We start from the raw sequence: 19,620 nt of genomic DNA on the forward strand, positions 1-19,620 counted from the left end.
TTTAAATGGAAACTTTTAGTTGTACAATTAAATTTTATTATCTATCTATAAATTATAATTATTTTATTATAAATTAATTAACATTATTTTATTTTTTTTTATATATAAAGTCATTTATTTTTTTAAGTAATAATTAATTTTCCCTTAGATAATATAAAAAAGTCCTTTGAATTATTAAATAATTACAAATACATTTTAATAAAAAATTACCATATAATTCAGTCAAATTTAAATCACATGATACAAATAAAAAATGATAATTTCAGTTATATTTTAGGCAGGTAGTTTCAACAATATGTATGCTGATAAACTTACTTTAAATGGAATTTTTTTTAATTTTTTGGAAAATACTTTAAATGGAAAGTTTTGGTTATACAATACCAACATCATTCACTTCCTAAATTTTTATTGTCTACCCATAAATTAATTAACAATATTTTTACATAAATGGAATGTAAATCTAGATATTATTTTATGAATTAAATTTATAATTTAAAAAATTGTCAAAATAGCTTCAATGTTTTTAAATTATTTTTCAATAATTTTTTTATAATCTATCTAAAAAAGGGATTGTAAGGTATAAAAAAAACATATAATTTTGTTTTATTCTAATTTTATAAAATTAATACATTTTATTTTATTAAATAAATTAATTTTTAATAATATATTAAATTTAATCATTTTATTATCCTTGTTATATAATATCATAATTGTAGATTTTGTATCATTATATAAGCTAATTTATAATTATTATATTAGTTATTTTTAGAATAATATAATATATATAAAATTATTTTCATAAGTTGTCAAGTTAATTAGCTAATATATAAAATTACCCAAAAAAACTATTCAGAAACACCCATGTGTGTTTTTATTTAATTTCAATTAATTAATTCAAATATTTAAAATTTAAAAATGTAACTTAAAGAAATTAGGAAAGTGAACTCAGTGAAGACAAAGTTTTAGAAAGCATACATATGATAACAATTTAATTTGATTTTGTAAAATGATAAATTCCTTTTTACCAATTTAAGAATGATTGCTAAAATTGATAACATTAAAATATTTTACTAAACTGGAAAATCACAGGAAAGTTCCTTTCCATTTTTTTTCGTAGCATTAATTTAAATTTCTTAATGTCCAATCATGACGTATATTAATTTAGAGGATTATACACAAAAGACATTGTTAAGATAATCGTAATAGAAGCTCTAAATTTTATTTTAAAACAAAGCGAAAGAAACCTAGAAATTTAGTTTACATTGCCAAAATATTGTTGAAATTACTGTACACAAGAAATTTGACAGCATTAAACTCGGAACAATTTTTTTTAGGAGACTATTTTTACACTCTCGGTTTGATTTTTCTTCCAGAATATCAATCTTCTGCCGCATTATTTAATGACTTCTACACAAATTCTTAATGAATGCCTTTAAAAAATGCAAAAACAAATACAAAACTTCCATTTCGGCCTCTAGGAATCTAGACCTTCACTCGCACACAAAACCAATGATCGTTGAAGAACAGCTCATGTTAATTCATTGCAAATGCCTACATTCTTCATATACTATGTTTACAAGTTTTCTAGTTAATCTCTGTCAAACTTTGCTCAAAATATTATTAGCATTTACTTCAAACTTTGTTCAAAATATTATTAGCATCTATAAATTCATTCCTCACTTGGATAGATGTATCATCAATCACAAATCAATTATATCATCAGTGACACAACGAGAAATCTGAAATCTTTCCTCATTTATTCAGCAGCAACCAGCGCACAGGTAGAAGAAAATAGAACACAAACTAAAGAACTAGCCGTTTGCAAAGTCACCGAATTAAACATCAATTCGATAAACATCCCAAGTTATCCAATTACTGGCAACAAGAGAAGAACGTGCTAAAAACAGGGTACTTCAGAGGTCTCCTTGCAGTTGAACCTTGTCGCTTAATGGGGCTTCTTCTCAAAAAGACCATATGGTCCTGCACAACGCGGGGGAAAAGCATATCACATAAACATAGCCTGCCCAGATTTAACACTCAGAGCAATAAACATCTTTAATGGCAATCCTAATATAACAGTAAAAGATCATCATTATTCGTATCATTTGATTAAAGAGGTTTTCCAACATACTACGGAGCCTGAGAATGCTGCTCTTCACTTAATATATAAATTAGTTGGTGAAAATATCATATAAAATGCAAAATTATGAAAATAGCAGCACCATGTTATTCAAGTAGCAAATAGTGACAGAATAGGTGCAGACTGCAGAGTGTGCACAACTAACAACAAGATGGCAGATTTGCTAAACTTAAGAATAATAACAAGCCTTATCAAATGATAAAAAGCCAGAAACAAAATAAGAATTTTCCGAAAGCATTCTTTATTTCTTTTTTGGCAGGGTGGGGGGTTGGGGTGGGTTGGCACGGAGGAAGGAGAGAGAACGAAATCAAAAAATTAACAGTTCATTGATACATACCCCATGGGAACTCCTTGTTGCGAATGTGCAAATATGGGTATGGCTGCATGAAAATAGACAATATTACGCAGACGAGTCAGATTCCTAAGGCAAATCATTCACATCGACATGTGACAGAATTTACAGGAAACAACTAGAAGCTATGCATTGCAATCCACCCAGTCATGCAATTAATGGGTTGTATATGCAAAAAGATGAAAAGGAACCTCTAGATTAATAATACACTAAAACCAACAGTTTCGGAGGGATTGCAAAGAAAAATTACAGGAGGCTCCTCATAGTGGGGATGGCCCTTTGATAGATTATAGAAAGCTAAGATAGTGCATGTAGCAATGCCCAAATATGTTATCTTCTCCCACTTTGATGCCTCAGCAGCCTCATCTAGACAGAAAGAAAAATCACAAAATCAATCATATAATAACACTACAAGAGAGGGAAGGGGGAACAACTCCCATTCGTATCAAAAAAGAATTAAATCAAAATCTCAAAACAAAGGCTGAAAGTTGATTTCTACATATAAAATTCCAATTTCCGACTCCTCAAAATGCCCAGTATTTCCCCCTAGCCAAACAGAATATCAACATAGCCAACGATCAGTACTTGTAAAGCTTTAAAATATAAAGAAATCCCCAAGAATTAAAGAGAAATGAAATAAAATACCCATCTAAAACCCTAAAGAGCCCGCAACTCAACGGCGAATCTATCTTAAACAGAAAAGAATTCAATATCATCATATGCTTAAATTGAGATCAGTTTTCTAAGTTCTAACAGGCCAAGAATCAAAATTAATATATCTAAAAAAAGAGAGAAAAATACAAGCATCATTTATGAGCAGTGGAAGAGAAGCGTCTCTTGGGAGGAGCAGAGGCCCAAGAACCGCTGCGAAGAGTATTTCGAAGATGACCAGATCGCAGCATTGCCGATGCCATTTTCAGAGCTCTTTTGCCTTATTTAATGGCAAATGAAACTATCACCGCTAATCACTAATTCATACCGCCCTATGGCCTTCACCCCTAATTTTGGCCCTATGCGTTTTGGGCATTAAAAAACTTTTAAAAAAAATTCAAAGTACCATAAAATATATTACCCAAAAGTGAGAAAAGGGGAAAAAATTAATGATTTGATGCATTAGCCCAAAATATTTAAATTTAATTGATATGCCTTTGAATCAAAATACGTTACTACCCATTTCTCCTATTATCAAAGATGATTAGTTTTTTGCCTTGTTTACAACATTTCATCTCACAAATGCTAATTCATTTAAACAAGCCATCCATTATAGCATTAGAACACATTGAAAGCAAGACGGTCTAGCTTTTCTTTATTAGAATAAAGCATTTATTCAGAATGAACATTTAAAATTAAATGTTCAATCTACTACATTCTCATATGCGCGGTGAAAAGAGAGAATAACTAGAATTGCTGAAATAAGCAATAAATGCTATCAGCAAAATAGCTAGGTAAAACTCCCCCAACCACCACTCTTGATAGATAAAAAGTACTTAATATCCATGGCTAATGCCATGACTAAAGGCACCAACTCCATTTGGGATAGTAATGTTAGGATCAATGGCTTCAGCAGAACTCCTTGAGGAGGATGCAAATGCATTAGGAGCCTGGATTGTAAGCTTCCCAAGTCGCTGGACTAGTTTTCCCTTGACTTGTTCCATGAGGGTTTTCAGCGTCGTCAGCTCTTCCAAGCTAAGTTCATCAATTGGCCTCTCCCACAATGGATTGATCGCGGTCTTGCCTAGCGCCTCCCTCATCCTCTTTAGTTTTTCTCCTCGCTTTTGTGCAGCGTCTAGTTCTTGAAGTGAGACTGCATACTGCTTCTGCAGCTCACAAATAGTAGCCTCATGCTCAGCCAAGTGCTGAGCAAACTCACGATTTGGATCCCCTGGGTTAGCAAGCTTCTTCCTAATAGCTTCATAGCATGGATGGTCAAAGGGGAAGGACTTGCCATCAGGGGATAAGACAACAAGCGCAGTTTCAAATGCGCATAAGCTGCAAAGTTCATTGGCCTTCTTGAAGGTCCCAGGTCGGCACTTGGAAAAGGAAGCTTTCCGATTCCCTCCCTGAGACTTCTTACGACCCATGCTCACGACTCTTACTATAAAACAACTAAAGGGAAAGACTAGTTATTCTTGGATAAGAAAACTTGAGCAACCATGACGATTTATAGGGCTTTTAGGACCTCACTAGCTCTCAAATCTATACAAACGCTATTCTCGGATTGGTCACAACCAAAACCTTCCATATATTTCATTACGCGTGAAATTACTAAAATCCTATCACTTGTTGAGTGTATATACAAAAATCATAAATATATTATCCTGAGCTGGCATCCTTAGCTTATACTCGAAGTTTAATAATATAAATAGAAATGAGAGTTCCAAAATAAGCAAATTAGACACCAAACTTGACTATAGAGGAAGAAAAAAAAATCAAATGCTGGCTAAATAATTTGAGGACCACCTTATATAACTTGACAAATTTTTCTCATTTAAACCTAGTCCATCATCATGGGTCCATGATACAAGCATGTGGAACCTAGTTGCAAAATGTGTAGGTCCTATCATGCATTTTGTGTCATGGATTCATTGTTGACTGGGCCTAACCAAGAATTTCCCATCCTTAATGTTATGGTCTCAGGTGGCGGATTGTGTCATGGGATGATTGATAGAAATGGATTTCGTTAGAGGGAGCTCTTAACACCTCAAGAATAAAAAAGGAGAGTCTCAATCTCACAATTTTTAGAATAAATATGCTGATTTTATTGAATAAAATAAACCCCTTTTATAGTGGTGGTTCTAATATTCCTACTCAAAGTAAAAATCTAATACAAGTAATCATTAGATCTAGAATAAGATAATAGAAAATACGATAAGATAAGATAATGAGAAATCTAAAAAGAAACTACTAGATAAATAAAATCTGTTTGTTATAGATTTGGTTTATCCATTGTCCATAACATCACTCTAATCTCAGAAAAGGAGCTTGTCCTCAAGCTCAAAGATAAGATATGGAGCATGAAAATAATTAACAGACTCCCCAATAGTTTCATATTCAAGACAATATTGCCAACTAACTAATACTTTCCAAATCCAGGTGTCTGGATCAAAGGCAACTTCACTTGAAACTAAATCAAGTTCTCTTGAAACATGATCTACTACTCCTAGTCTTGTAGATCTCGGAATGTAGGATGATAATGTACCATTTGTGCCATCATACGATGAAAAGTCGAGTTTGCCATTTCGAGGTACCATAGGTACCTCCATCTTCTCATTCGCTTGTTGGCCAAAATTTGATTGGTTGCAGCTCGATCTAATCTTGATTTTGGTTCAACCCCTATTGAAGGTTCGAACTAATTTAGAAATATGCTGAGCTAAGTCGTTCAAACGTCCATCAAATTGTTGCATAAAAGAGTTCAACTTCTCTTCCAGATTTGTTGATTCCAGATTTGTTGAATCCCCCATGATGACCATTTCTGATACAAAGTTGTCATGGTCGCAAGTTGCGAATTGTGTCATGGGATGATTGATAGGAAATGAGCTCATTAGAGGGAGCTTTAACACCTTAGGACTCAAAAAGGAAAGAGTCTCAATTTCACAATTCTTAGAATAAATATGCTTGTTTATTGAATAAAATACACATTTTCTGTAGTGGTGGTTCTAATACTCCTAATCAAAGTAAAAGTCTAATGCAAGTAATCATCAGATCTAGGATAAGATAAAAGAAAATAGGATAAGATAAGATAACGAGAAATCTAAAAACAAACTATTAGATAAATAAAATCTGTTTATTATGGATTTGGTTTATCCATTATCCATAACACTTAACATGTTCGAACACCAAGATATAAGCATCATACTCCATCCAAGATTTGGCTCTATTCATCATAGAACGCAAATCACATCCACGACAGTAGGTCAACTGCAGCATATGTAAATTCTGCTTTTCTAAACTAAGCAACCAAATTTTTAAAAATTCCTCAATAAAGAGTGATATCTTACAATAAGCACAAAAATTGGTAAGAAAATAATGACTTGAATTAGATAAAATTTACAGTTCTGATTCATTATATTAAGTTACTACAATGTATCTAAGCATTTGTCGAGTAAAACAAAAAACAAAGTACTAGCTGTCATCAATATCATACCGCAAAGGTAGTTTTTTATTAAAAAAAAAAAGCAACTATAACTCTATTTTGCTGATAGTAAGCTTCTTAAGTATATTTGTTCCTTAATCTATAAAAAGTTTCCTTCTATGTTTTGTTTGGATTCATAGATTCGAAGAGAGTTTTAGATTTCGATTAAGCACCTTGTTTGAGAGGTTAAGAAAAATACGAATTTGACCTTCAACAAAATCCAAGATGAATATGAAGACTAAGGATTTGAAGTAATGATATTAACTATGTCATTCGATATTCAAATTCATCCTAACAAGAGAAAAAAAAAATTTATTTCAAGACTTAATTTTTTTTTCATTAGCAAAATAATATTGATTTGTTGCATTTTAGATTTAATATTTAAAGTCCAAATTTCAAATCTAAATTCATGTCCAAACAAAAAGTTATGTAAATGTATGATAAGAACAAACAACATATACATATATAAATATGTACACACGTAAATAAAAGTAGGAACATATCAATTATATATATTAACATCCACACTATACGCTTGCATAAAAAGGTGGATTCCATATGAAGAAGTGCCTCGATTCCTGATTAGACCAATTGGCAATGACATAGAGCCTCAGCAACACACCCACATGAATTTGTAACCCTCAAGCCTCACAACTTCTCATAGATGAAAGGCATTCTAGTATATGGCTATGTAAACCATGTCTATTGTCTTATTAGCACATGAGCATCTCAGTGAAACTTCACTCCCTTATAACTTTTACATATTTTTAATAAATAAATATCTTTCTAAATTAATAATTTCACATTTAATCCAATAACATCATACCAATCTCCTTAATCTGCTTAGGGTAGCAATTTCAACTCAATCCAACTAAACATTAGTCCTATACTAGTTTGAGTTTAGTATATATATATATCTTTTTATTCTCCATCATTTCTCCTCAGTATTCATGTTCACACAATGTCACTAGAGTTTTTGCAGGTCTCATCTCATCCTTGGATTCCTCATTGTATGATATTACTTCTAGAGGTAGTGACTACAATATCTAGCAGGTGAACCCAAAATGAAAGAGAAACCAAAAGGAATAGCATTTTCAGAGCATACAAAACAATAACAATCATGTACTATTGACTTGTGACAGCACATATAATATGAAACTCGAGAGCTAAAAAGGTAATCTTACTTTTAAGACAAGCTTCAATTAAAACCAATGTTGTATCCAAATTCAATGGTTCATGACAGCACAAAGCAAATCTTGAGTAAAGAAATTTTTAGAAAACATAGACCTAGTAACCAAACTCTAGTTAGTAGTTACTAAAACCTTGTGACTAACACATGAAGACAGATTTAGAAAGTATAAGAAATCAGGAATACACTAACAGCTTTACCATAATCAGATATCATCAACAACAAATCCTCATAGAGGAGTAATAAAAAGATTATTAAATGTCCTACAGAATTGGCTAGTCTATTTGTGTTAAAAAGAAAAACTTATGAGAGTAATTAACATCCCATATCATGATCTGAAATAATGACAAAAATCCCTTTAAATAAAAGACTAATAACAACAATTACTAGTATCTTAAATCAAATTAAGTATGAGAATCTTAATTAAAACCATCAGCTTCCAGCTTCCTATGCTGTGTAAATGATCTTCACAAATGATCTTCACAAAAAAAAAAAAAAAAAAGTAAACTTCCCAAAAAAATTGACCAGGCATTAATCAGACAAGGGCTTCTAATCAGTAACTTCTGTTATAACTCCAAATCAATCAACAACAAACAAATTGAAAATAAATTTGACCTCGTTTACTGCTATGCTTCTAACATAGACTAAAATTGAATTTACCCACACCATCCTTTCTTGAATACCTACTTTTTAAACAACTTTTCACCCATTTTTTATCACCAGCAGACTAAGTATGCCTTTTCTTCCCGATTGTAGGTACACAATGAGAGAAGCTATCCCATTCTCATAATCTCCAACCGCTGTATTCAAACATGTACACTACTAATGAAAATAACCCAAAAACATAACAATTAGAAGAGGGAACAACTCCTGTACGTATCACAAAAGAATTAAATCGAAATGCCAAAACAAACTCTGAAAGTTGATGTCTACATATGAGATTCCAATTTCCGACTCCACAGAATACCCAATATTTTCCCCTAGCCAAGCAGAAAATCAACATAGCCGACTATCAACAATTGTAAAATTTCCCAAGAGCCAAACAGACTATCAACATAGCCAACGATCAAAAATGGTAAAACTTTAAAATATAAAGAAATCCCTAAGAATTAAAAAGAAATAAAATAAAATACCCATCTGAAACCCTAAAGAGCCCGCAACTCAACGGCGAATCTATCTTAAACAGAAAATAATTTAATATCATCAAACGCTTAAATTGACATCAGTTTTCGAAGTTCTAACAGACCAAAATCAAATTTAATATATCTAAAAAAAAGAGAGAAAAATACATGCATCATCATTATGAGCAGAGGAAGAGAAGCGTCTCTTGGTAGGAGCAGAGGCCCGAGAACCCCCGCGAAGAGTATTTCGAAGAAGACCAGATCGCGTGATCGCCGACGCCATTTTCAGAGCTCTTTTGCCCTCCTTGGATCTCCTGAGTTGAGTGTTGAGCAGAGCCGAATCGCAAATTAAACTATCGCTGCTAATCGCTAATCCATATCACCCTATGGGCTTCACCCCTAATTTTGGCCCTATATGTTTTCGGCATTGAAAAATTAAAAAAAAAAAAAAATTCAAAGTGATCCTTTTTTATTTTTATTTTATTTTTCTTTTTTACGTACCATAAATATAAAACCAAAAGTGAGAAAAGGGGGGAAAATTAATGATTTAAAAAGGAAAGCTTGTTTCAACTGGGCATAAGGTGAAAAATTCATTGGCCTTTTTGAAAGTCTGGATCGAGCTTTAAAAAGTAAATTTTTCGATTGTGCTTTTCTAAATTAAGCAATAAAATTTTTTTAAAAAATATTGCTTAATGAAAAGTAATTTCTTATGATAAGTACAAAAATTGATAAAAAAATAATGACTTGAATTAGATAAAATTTATCGTCATGATTCATTATATTAAGTTACTATAATAGAACTCCTCGAGCAGGATGCAAATGCATTAGGAGCCTAAATTGTAAGCTTCCCAATAAATAGTACTTAATATCAATGGTTAATACCATGAGTAATAGAACTCTTCAAGGAGGATGCAAATGCATTAGGAGTCTAGATTGTACTGGGCTAGTTTTCCCTTAACTTGTTCCAAAAGGGTTTTCAATTGCATCGGCTCGTCCAAAATTGAGTTCCTCAATTGGTCCCTCCCACAATGGATTGATTGTTGTCTTGCCTAGCCCTCTCTCATCCGCTTAAGAAGTTTTTCTATTCGCTTCTGTGCAGTATCCAATTCTCGAAGTGAATATGCATATTGCTTCTCCAGCTCATAAAGAGTAGCCTCATGCTTAGCCAAATGCTGAGCAAACTCATTATCAGGATCCCTTGGATTAGCAAGCTTCTTCCTAATAGCTTTGTAGTAGGGATGGTCAAAGGGAAAAGACTTGCCATCAGGGGAGAAGACAACAAGCGCAGTTTCAACTGCGCATAAGGTGCAAAATTTATTGGCGTTTTGAAAGTTTAGATCGGCGCTTTAGAAAAAAAACTTTTCTATTATGCTTTTCTAAATTAAGCAATAAAATTTTTGAAATTAATATTGCTTAATAAAGAGTGATATCTTAGGAGAAGCACAAAAATCGATAAAAAAATAATAACTTAAATTAGATAAATTTTACAGTTATGATTCATTATATTAAGTTACTATAACGTTTCTAACCATTTATTGAGTAAAACAAAAACCAAAGAAGTAAGCTTATCAAATATATTTGTTTCTTAATTTAGAAAAAGTTTTCTTCCATGTTTTGTTTGGATTCATAGATTTGAACACAGGGATTTAAGATTTGGATTAAGCATCTTGTTTGAGAGGTTAAGAAAAATATGAATTGGGACTTCAACAAAATCCAAGATGAATATGAACATTAAGGATTTGAAGCAATGATATTAACTATGTCTTTGATATTCAAATTCATCCTAACTAGAAAAAAAAAATATACAAATTTTAAATTCAAGACTTCAAATTTTTTAATTAGCAAAATAATATTAATTTTGGGATTTTAAATTTAATATTTAAAGTCCAAATTTCAAATCTAAATTAATGTCCAAACATAAAGTTATATAAATGTAAGATAAGAACAATGTGTTTTAAGTAAAATTTTTTTAGACATATATGATTTAGTTTTTCATATATGCATCTGTAACTAGTTTTTATATCCGAATATTATATAGAAAGATTTATAATTTAGTTTATAAGTATTTTCATTCCGTTTTTAGAAATTTATTAAAACGTCATTATCTTTTCTCTCTATTAATGAAATAAAATATAGCAAAAAATCAAATTATTCTCCCTCTTTCTTCTTATTCTCTGAAAATATAGGAACTAATTTGTTAATAATGACAAACTCATATACTAAATAAAAGATTTTATTTGAGGATAAAATTGGATTTTAAAAATTTTATCTTTCATTTTTTATTTATTTTTAAAATAAAAAAAAAATAAAACGACTATTTCGTTGACAGAGAAAAAATATAAGAATATTTTAATAGATTTATGAAAATATAGAGACTGACTTATTAATAATAACAAATATTCAATGATTAAATAATAAATTTCCCTATTATATAGTTTCACATTTTATATATTTTATATTTTATATTTATAATATTAAATTTTATTAATAATAAATTTATTAATTAAATATAATTTTATTCCCATTCTTAATGACAATTTTTAATAGTAATAGAAAAAAGAAGTATGCCACATGTCACTTTTTAAAGTAATGTTATTGATATAAATGGCAAATTATTCTAAAGTGGTTCTTAATGCTTAGCTTTCATATATATCTGTGTGTATATTTTAAATTTTTACATGAAATAATTTTTTTAAGGGAAAATTACTTTATAGTCCCTGAGGTTTAACGTAATTAACACTTCTGTCCCTCTATTTTGGCGACCCAACACTTAAGTCCCTCACTTTCTCTTCCGTCCAAATTCGTAGTCCTTCCGTCCAAATTCGCCGTTTGGAACACGTGAATTGACAAAATTAACCCTCTTCTTCTTTCTTCTTTCTTCTTTCTTCTTCTTCTTTCTGCAACTTCTTCTTCTTCCTTCTTCTTCTTCTTCCTTTCTTCTTTCTTCTCTCTTCCCTCAGATCACTCTTTCACTCTCTAAATTCTTTGTCTAATCCTTCTCCGTCTACGCTCCCACGCACCCCAAATTTGCGCATTCCTCTGGTTTTATCGCCATGGTTTCTTCTTCTTCACTTTCGCCAGCTGCAGCTACAAGCATGAGCTCTTCTGTTTCTCTTGACAGGCCTAGCAGAAAACCCAACATCTCTTCCTCTCTTCAGACTCCTTCCATTATCCATTTTCCTAAACACTCCTCCACAGCCACTTCTTATCCTCCCTCTCCTTCTATTTCTACAACAATTCCAAAGAAAATTGCCACTACTGTTCCTTCTGTTGATAAATCATTAGCCCCAATGCAAAACCAATGGAATTTTTTGCAAAAAGCTGCAGCTATGGCCTTGGATGCTGTGGAAAGTGCTTTAGTTTCACATGAACGTCGATTCCCTCTTCCCAAAATTGCTGACCCAGCAGTCCAAATCGCCGGCAACTTCGCTCCCGTGTCGGAGCGACCCGTTGTACGTAATTTGCCCGTTACTGGTACAATCCCAGATACTATTCGAGGTGTTTATGTTAGAAACGGCGCAAACCCACTTCACGAACCGGTAGCTGGTCACCATTTCTTTGATGGTGATGGGATGGTCCATGCTGTTCGGTTTGAGAAAGGTTCCGTCAGCTATGCTTGCCGGTTCACGGAGACAAACAGGCTGGTTCAAGAGCGAGAATTGGGACACTCAGTTTTCCCAAAGGCCATCGGTGAACTCCATGGACACTCTGGGATAGCTAGGCTGTTGCTTTTTTGTGCTCGTGGGCTTTTTGGTATCGTTGATTCTAGCCATGGGACTGGTGTTGCTAACGCTGGATTGGTTTACTTTGATGGTCGTCTTCTCGCCATGTCTGAAGATGATCTGCCTTACCATGTTCGTGTTCTTCCCTCTGGAGACCTCAAAACTGTTGGACGATACAATTTCAATGGCCAACTCAAGAGTTCAATGATTGCTCATCCAAAAGTCGACCCATGTTCTGGGGAATTGTTTGCTCTAAGTTTCTTCCGAGCGACCCAAGTTCAAATTCAGGCAAAGAAGATTCACATGGGATTTCACATGGAGAGAAGGGCATTTTTGGAAAAAATTATCATATCTCACCTTTGACTCTTTGACCAAACGGTTTAAATGGACGGAAGGACTACGAATTTGGACGGAAGAGAAAGTGAGGGACTTAAGTGTTGGGTCGCCAAAATAGAGGGACAGAAGTGTTAATTACGTTAAACCTCAGGGACTATAAAGTAATTTTCCCTTTTTTTTAATTTAAATTACCAATTAAATTAAATTATTATTTATAATTATATACCCTAAGTATGAAAAAATATAGTAGGTTATTCATTATGGAAATACTAAAATAATATTATTAATTTCAACTAAAACTTACCATCTTTAATTATTTTAATTGAATTCAAATATTTCATTTTTTTAAGTTGTGATTTTTTTATAAATGATATTGTTGTTATTATTACACTACCATATTAACTTTTTTAAATATTATTTTCTTTTATTTCCTTTTCAATATATTTGATAAAATTATTAAATAAAAGTTTGCTTTATATACTTTAAATAATAATTAATTAATTCACAATATTTTTTAGAGTACATAATAGGTTTTTCATTGATAAAAAAAATTATTATTCTACTATTGAGCTTGTACTCTAGTTTTATTGATTTTATGGGCTTTTGTCTTTGTGTGAACTTCTAATGAATTAATCATTTTATTTTTCTAAAGAAAAAACTTCTATTAAATAAAAAAAAATCTATAAAAATAAACTTATATGAATTAATAAAAATATATATATATATATAAATTTATTACATCTTTCAAACAACATATAACAAAATAAATAGATTCAATTATTATAAACATTCAGGCTTCATGATGTTATTCTCGGAGGGGTCGTCGGTTTATAGGCTTGTAGTTTTGTTTCTCTTTCGACTTGGGCTTCCTACTCAAATTTCAGAGTAAAAAACTGAAAATTCATTAATTGAATATTTAATATTAAAAATATATTAAAATATTTATAAAATTTTAAAAATTCTATTTATTAATTTTAGTTATTAAATATTACTTATAATATAAAAGTTATGCATTTGATGTAATTCTAATTATTAAATATTACATATCAATTTTTCATGAAAAAGTAGAGTAAATTGCATTCACAAAGTTTTAATATCACTGATTATGATAAAACAATATGCATATCATCTCACATCATTGAGATATATTTCTCATGTGGCCGACTCAAATAGTATAAGTAATTATTAACAAATATCCCACTGGAAATTTCCAAATTCTTACAGTCTTCGCCGAAAAAAACAAAAACAAAACAAAACAAAACAAATTCTTACAGTAAAAGCCACGATGGTCACGCGGTCCTTGGCCACCCCTTCAAATTTCAAAGCCTATCTAATTGTTTTATAACATCAAATCCTTCTAGATGTTAATAATAAATATTTACAGTTTGAGGACATCTGATGTGAATCCCCATGTTTGGAAAATAATAAAAAAATAAAAGAATTGAAAAAATCTTATGGGACCCTGATAATGTGATGCAATGCAATCACACCTCAAGAGATCGAAGGTTCATCAACTGCTTCATACTGCTCTTTTGATGATCATCATCCTGCCTGGAACAGCTGCTGTTTGGAAGTTGAAAGTCTATACAAAATTTGCCAACAAAGCTACCAGGACTATCCAGTCTATCCTCATGATCTTGAAGATCAAGCGAGTACACGACATCTTCTCTGCTCCATCCCGCACGCAATAACACCGTTGACATCACCTTCAGTTGCCACACCACATCCTCTTTTCCGACTTTGGCCCCACTGCCTTTCTCTCCCTTGTTATCACTACCGTCTATCATCATCATCTCCCTCACCTCCTCTTCTCTCCACCCTCCATCTCTCAGCTTCCAAAACACATCCTCTAAACAATCACCTAGTTCCCAGTACACTAAATCCCCACCGCTCCACCACCCGTGCGTGTCATCACGCACCACCATTTTCCTGCCTCTCTCGGCTACCTCCGTCCAAAAATCAATCCTTCGCGCTGCTGTCGCCGCCCAAGCCGGCACATTGATGGGTATCCTCTGATTTCTTGGCAAAATCCCCGGCCTGATAAAATGAAGACCAATTTGCAAGAATTCAACCTCTTGAAAGAACCTGGCAACATCAAAGCTCAAAACACGTACACCGCCATCGTCGACGTAAAACACCGGATTCCCAGCGGTGTTCGGCGTAGAAGGAATGTAACAGTTACCATATATAGGCACAAGAACCGGAGCTTTATCGAAGAACCCTTTTGCTATATCCAACGCTCGATTGGCATCAGCCGGTTTATCACCCCAAGAATGAACCCAGAAGTTATTCTGCAAAATATTCTTGGAGAGGTTCAAGAAAGGGAGGTTTAGTAAAATCTTGAGTTGCTGAGGAGAAGATGAGCGCCAGTTAGGGAAGTGGGGGCCAATAGGGAGGCCTTCTTGGAGAATGGTGCGAAGATCAGGAGGAAAAGAGAAATGGAAGGTGGATTCAATGGAGGCAAATTCATGATCATTGAGACCAGGAAGAACAGGGATGTTGAGAGACTTGAGATGGTCGATTAGGGTTTTAGCATAGGCTGCAAAAGAGAAGCATGCAAGCTTAGCGGTGCGATTTTGATGCCTTCTTGAAGCTAGGGTCTCTGCTGTTGTTGTCGCCATTATTGGATTTCTTGAGAGCCCCTGAAAGAAACAAATCTATATATATATGTGAAGAGTTTAATAAAAGAATATTATGGAGATGTAAATTAAGAAGGAGAAAAGATAGGATGAGGTAATGTGTTGTGAGGGATAGAGATGTTCATGGAAATGAAGAGCGAGTTTGGAGGAGAAGAGCCGAAGGAATAGAAAAAGTTAGATGCGTTTATGGGTTTAGAGAGAGAAATGTTTGACTCTCTTTTTGAAAGACAAGTTTACGTCTCATGACTGGCAATGCCAAATATGAGTTTCCTTAAGCAAGGGAAGAAATCAATTAAACGTGGCTGATGATCGAGAAATTGGAACTTACCTCTCGTTTTTCCTTCTACACGGAGTCGTTTTGCCCTACGTCACATGTTAATATCTTTTATTTCTAGTTTTGCGGAATATATATGGGAAAAAAATTACATATTGACTGATATAAATGTGTGAATTTCCTGTTATTTTTTTATATCTTTTTACATGAACTGATATAATCCGTTTATTATTTAATATTCTAAAATTTAAAAAACAAGATTTACTGTGAGATTAAATTTTAAAAAAATTATTTTTTATTTATTTTTATATATATTGATGACGTATAATCATTTTTCTATTATAGTGTCATTTATTTCTATCACTCAAATCCACATATATAATATATCAAAATTTCTCTTAACATCAGACAACCATTTAATTTCCTCAATGCATATATAAATAGAACCGCGAGATAATCCAATCTATTCCTCTATCTTTTATCACGTCATTGAACTAATATTTTTTTATGCGAACTCATTCGTATGTCCTATCTGATCTATTTCATGTTATCGGATTAAAATATACAATGTGAGACTAATTCACTTGAATAAGATTTAATGGTATTTAGATCAATATTTTTATTTAAGTCTAATTTTATTTCAGATATAAAAATTTCGACCATCATTGATTACAATAATTTGATATTATTTTTAACATTTTAAAAATTATCATTGAAATTATTAATCTTATTTATATGTGTGATTAAAATATTACACAATTAAATAAAAAAATTATTAATTAATTTTAATTTTTTTGGCACTGAAAGCATTTCTAAAATTCATACAGAAAAACATATGAATGCCAGCTTTTTGACGATATAGAGAAAGACAGAATGTCAATCCAGTATCCAATCATATTGTAAAGCAGAATAATTATCTTGGATCCTTGAAGGCAATGAAGGAGTCTTTGTAATTTTTTAAGCTAAATTAGTAATAATTTTTAATAATTTCACAGTCATCAATCACAGAAGAATCGCAAATGGTCTCACTTAGACACAGCACACTCCATTGATTTCATTTTATCTTGAAGTCCCTGAAAATGACATTAATTAATTGTTTGCTGCAAAATTTCCAACCCTACCCGGAAATTAGTCCTAGTTTTGGACCCAGCATCTCCTTTCATTTTCCTTTTAATTATCGCCATCAAATGATATTCATTTATTATATTTTCTATTCATTTTTTTAATTTAATTGTACTATATAATCATTTTAGAAAATAAATACTCCTTTTTATTCCATAATTTTTATTTTTAATTATTTCATAATATTCTCTATTTTCAATTTTTTACATAATAGTTGTATAAATTGCTATAATAATCTGTTTATTTTATCTTGTTTTCAATATATATAATTTCTCATTATTTTTTTAAATTATAATTCAAACTCTCTTATAACATTTAATTCAAAATATATATTATTAATAATTATTTATTATTTCAATAATACTTAAATATGTGTATAATTGAAAAAGGCCGTAGAAAAACTTATCATTTAATTATAATAATCATCATTTTTTAATTTATATAAATAAAAATATAAAAATTATAGAATAAAGAGAGTAATATATAATTTAAAACGTAAAACAATGTAGACCAAAGTGAGATAGTTAAGTTTTTTGAGTAGTATATAGTCAATATAGTCAAGTTTGCATTTATGTGTTAAATTTTTATTGGATAAATCTGTTTATATAAATAATTATTTAAATATGTTTTATATTTTATATTTTTATTTTTATATTTTTAACCTATTAATCAAATAAATAAATTTGAGTTAATTATTAAAATTTTAAAATATAAATTAATCTTTTGTAAAATTAAATGAGTTTAAAAACTTTTAAAGCAACAATAAAATATGTTTAGGAACATGTTAGGTTAGTCTAAGTTAAATTTTAATCGAATTTGAAATAAATTTGAATATTTTTGTTATTATATCTAATTTTAAAATATAATTATTCTCTAATTTTAAAATCATAACTATTTAATTTATGTGAATAGATGAATGAAATAAATAATTAATAATTTAAAAAAAATATTCCTAATTTATTTTATAAGTCAATAGATTTTTTAACTTTTTTATCAAAACATTTTTTATTATTTTTAAAATGTAATTTAAAAATTTTAAAAAGTATAAAAAATATTTTACACAAGATAAGAGATCTTTGGAGAAAATATTTTCATTTCTTTGACAAAGTTTTAATCTTTGTATGGGCAACATTTCTAGCCATTTTTAATCTTAAATCTTTGGTGAGGGACCAATTAGCTATTATTTGGATATAGCCTTTCGTTTTCTCTAGTTTAGCTATTTCTCATGCTCTGTCTCATTTTTATTGGTTTAGCCGGTTCTTCTGCTTTGCCTATATCCTTCCTTCCTTCACCTCTTTTCTTCTATTCATGTCTGAAGCAATCGTTATTATGGATAATCTCATCTCCAAGGCTCAACACCTTAATGCACATATTCTATTTTCCAACTCACCACAGAAGATAATATGAATCAAAGCTCTCAATATCTCATTCTTGTGGGGAAAATCATATCCCAAAGTTCCTTTCATGTATATGTGATTAAGCATGCTTTATCCAAATCATAGAAACCAAAAAGGATTTTACTATTGTAGCTAAGCGAAACATATTTTTCTCTTAAGATTCAACCATGAGATTGATATTTCTACCGTTCTTTTGAATCGACCATGGAGTATTCAGAATCAACTGATATCATCAGGGAATGACCTTTAGACTTGCCCCACAAAGAACTCTCCTTCGAGAAATTGCCTTTCTGGGTTCATGCTCATAGTCTCCCATCGAATCAGCTCACAATCCAAAATGTCATTCTTATTGAAAATTTTATTGGTAATTTTCTGGATGTGAATTTCATTATAGATGGTGCCATTGAAGTTCCCCTTTTTCTTAGGATTCGTGTATTGATAGACCTAGAAAAACCTCTCCTAACTGGTTTTAACAACAAAAAGACAAATGGAAGTCTAAGTTGGATTCAAGTATGAGAAGCTACTAAATTTATGTTTTTCTTGTTGGAGATTTGGTCACTGGCAAACAATGCTCTTATAAGGATATTAGTCATGATAAAGGAGAAAATAAGAATCCGGTTGATTATAGCCCTTAGCTAAAAGTTTATCTGCCTAACAAAGTGGAGCACAAATAACCTCCTTCTACTTTACTGGTTCAGAATTCTCATGATCAACAAATCTAGAAAAACCCAACCTCCTCTTTTTTTGTTCTAAAAACCTTATCACCCATTTCTTTCACGATGCAGACATCCACATCCTCCCGACCTCAATGACTGTGCGGTTGTCGAAACCGGTCAAAAATAACATTTTCAATTATCAACAATATCACAACTGCAGAAAGTGGTGAAAGGATCAAATCCACAAGGAATTGATACTCACCTATCTTTCTTATCAAGACCAATAGAAAGTAAACTGAAAGTAAAATAAACTGAAAGTAAATAAAAGGGGTTTTGAGATTGATGAGTTAAACTAATATTGAAAGCAATAAAGTAAAGCGAATAATAAAAGTAAAGAGATTCAATAATGAGAAAAGCTCTAGTTGAAGAATTGGATCCACTTCAGTTGTTGGGATTTGTAATACCCGGCTAGACGCCGGCATCAGAATTCTTACTTTCCGGCGGGATTTCCATTGGAATCTGGAATTCGAGGATGTCGGA

The 19,620-nt window shown here is 31.5% G+C and overlaps 3 protein-coding genes across 3 annotated transcripts; 1 reads left to right on the forward strand and 2 right to left on the reverse strand.

Annotated features, from left to right (window-relative positions):
• Positions 1 to 1,736: 1,736 nt before the first annotated feature.
• LOC110628163 (cytochrome c oxidase subunit 6a, mitochondrial) lies at positions 1,737 to 9,334 on the reverse strand. Its single transcript, XM_021774684.2, has 4 exons — positions 9,103 to 9,334; positions 2,743 to 2,858; positions 2,478 to 2,520; positions 1,737 to 1,980 (listed from the first exon to the last, which is right to left on the reverse strand). The coding sequence occupies exons 1-4, from the start codon at positions 9,215 to 9,217 to the stop codon at positions 1,946 to 1,948; spliced, it is 309 nt and encodes a 102-aa protein (XP_021630376.1). The 5' UTR covers positions 9,218 to 9,334; the 3' UTR covers positions 1,737 to 1,945.
• A 2,460-nt stretch (positions 9,335 to 11,794) lies between these two features.
• Positions 11,795 to 13,069, forward strand: LOC122721347 (9-cis-epoxycarotenoid dioxygenase NCED3, chloroplastic-like). Its single transcript, XM_043948690.1, has one exon. It carries the CDS (start codon positions 11,988 to 11,990, stop codon positions 13,017 to 13,019), a length of 1,032 nt encoding a protein of 343 aa, XP_043804625.1. The 5' UTR covers positions 11,795 to 11,987; the 3' UTR covers positions 13,020 to 13,069.
• Positions 13,070 to 14,476: 1,407 nt separating this feature from the next.
• On the reverse strand, positions 14,477 to 15,613 carry LOC122721307. Its single transcript, XM_043948502.1, has one exon. It carries the CDS (start codon positions 15,611 to 15,613, stop codon positions 14,477 to 14,479), a length of 1,137 nt encoding a protein of 378 aa, XP_043804437.1.
• Between the last annotated feature and the right edge of the window lie 4,007 nt (positions 15,614 to 19,620).

The sequence above is a fragment of the Manihot esculenta genome, chromosome 12, assembly GCF_001659605.2.
Source record: "Manihot esculenta cultivar AM560-2 chromosome 12, M.esculenta_v8, whole genome shotgun sequence".
Classification (NCBI taxonomy): Eukaryota; Viridiplantae; Streptophyta; class Magnoliopsida; order Malpighiales; family Euphorbiaceae; genus Manihot; species Manihot esculenta.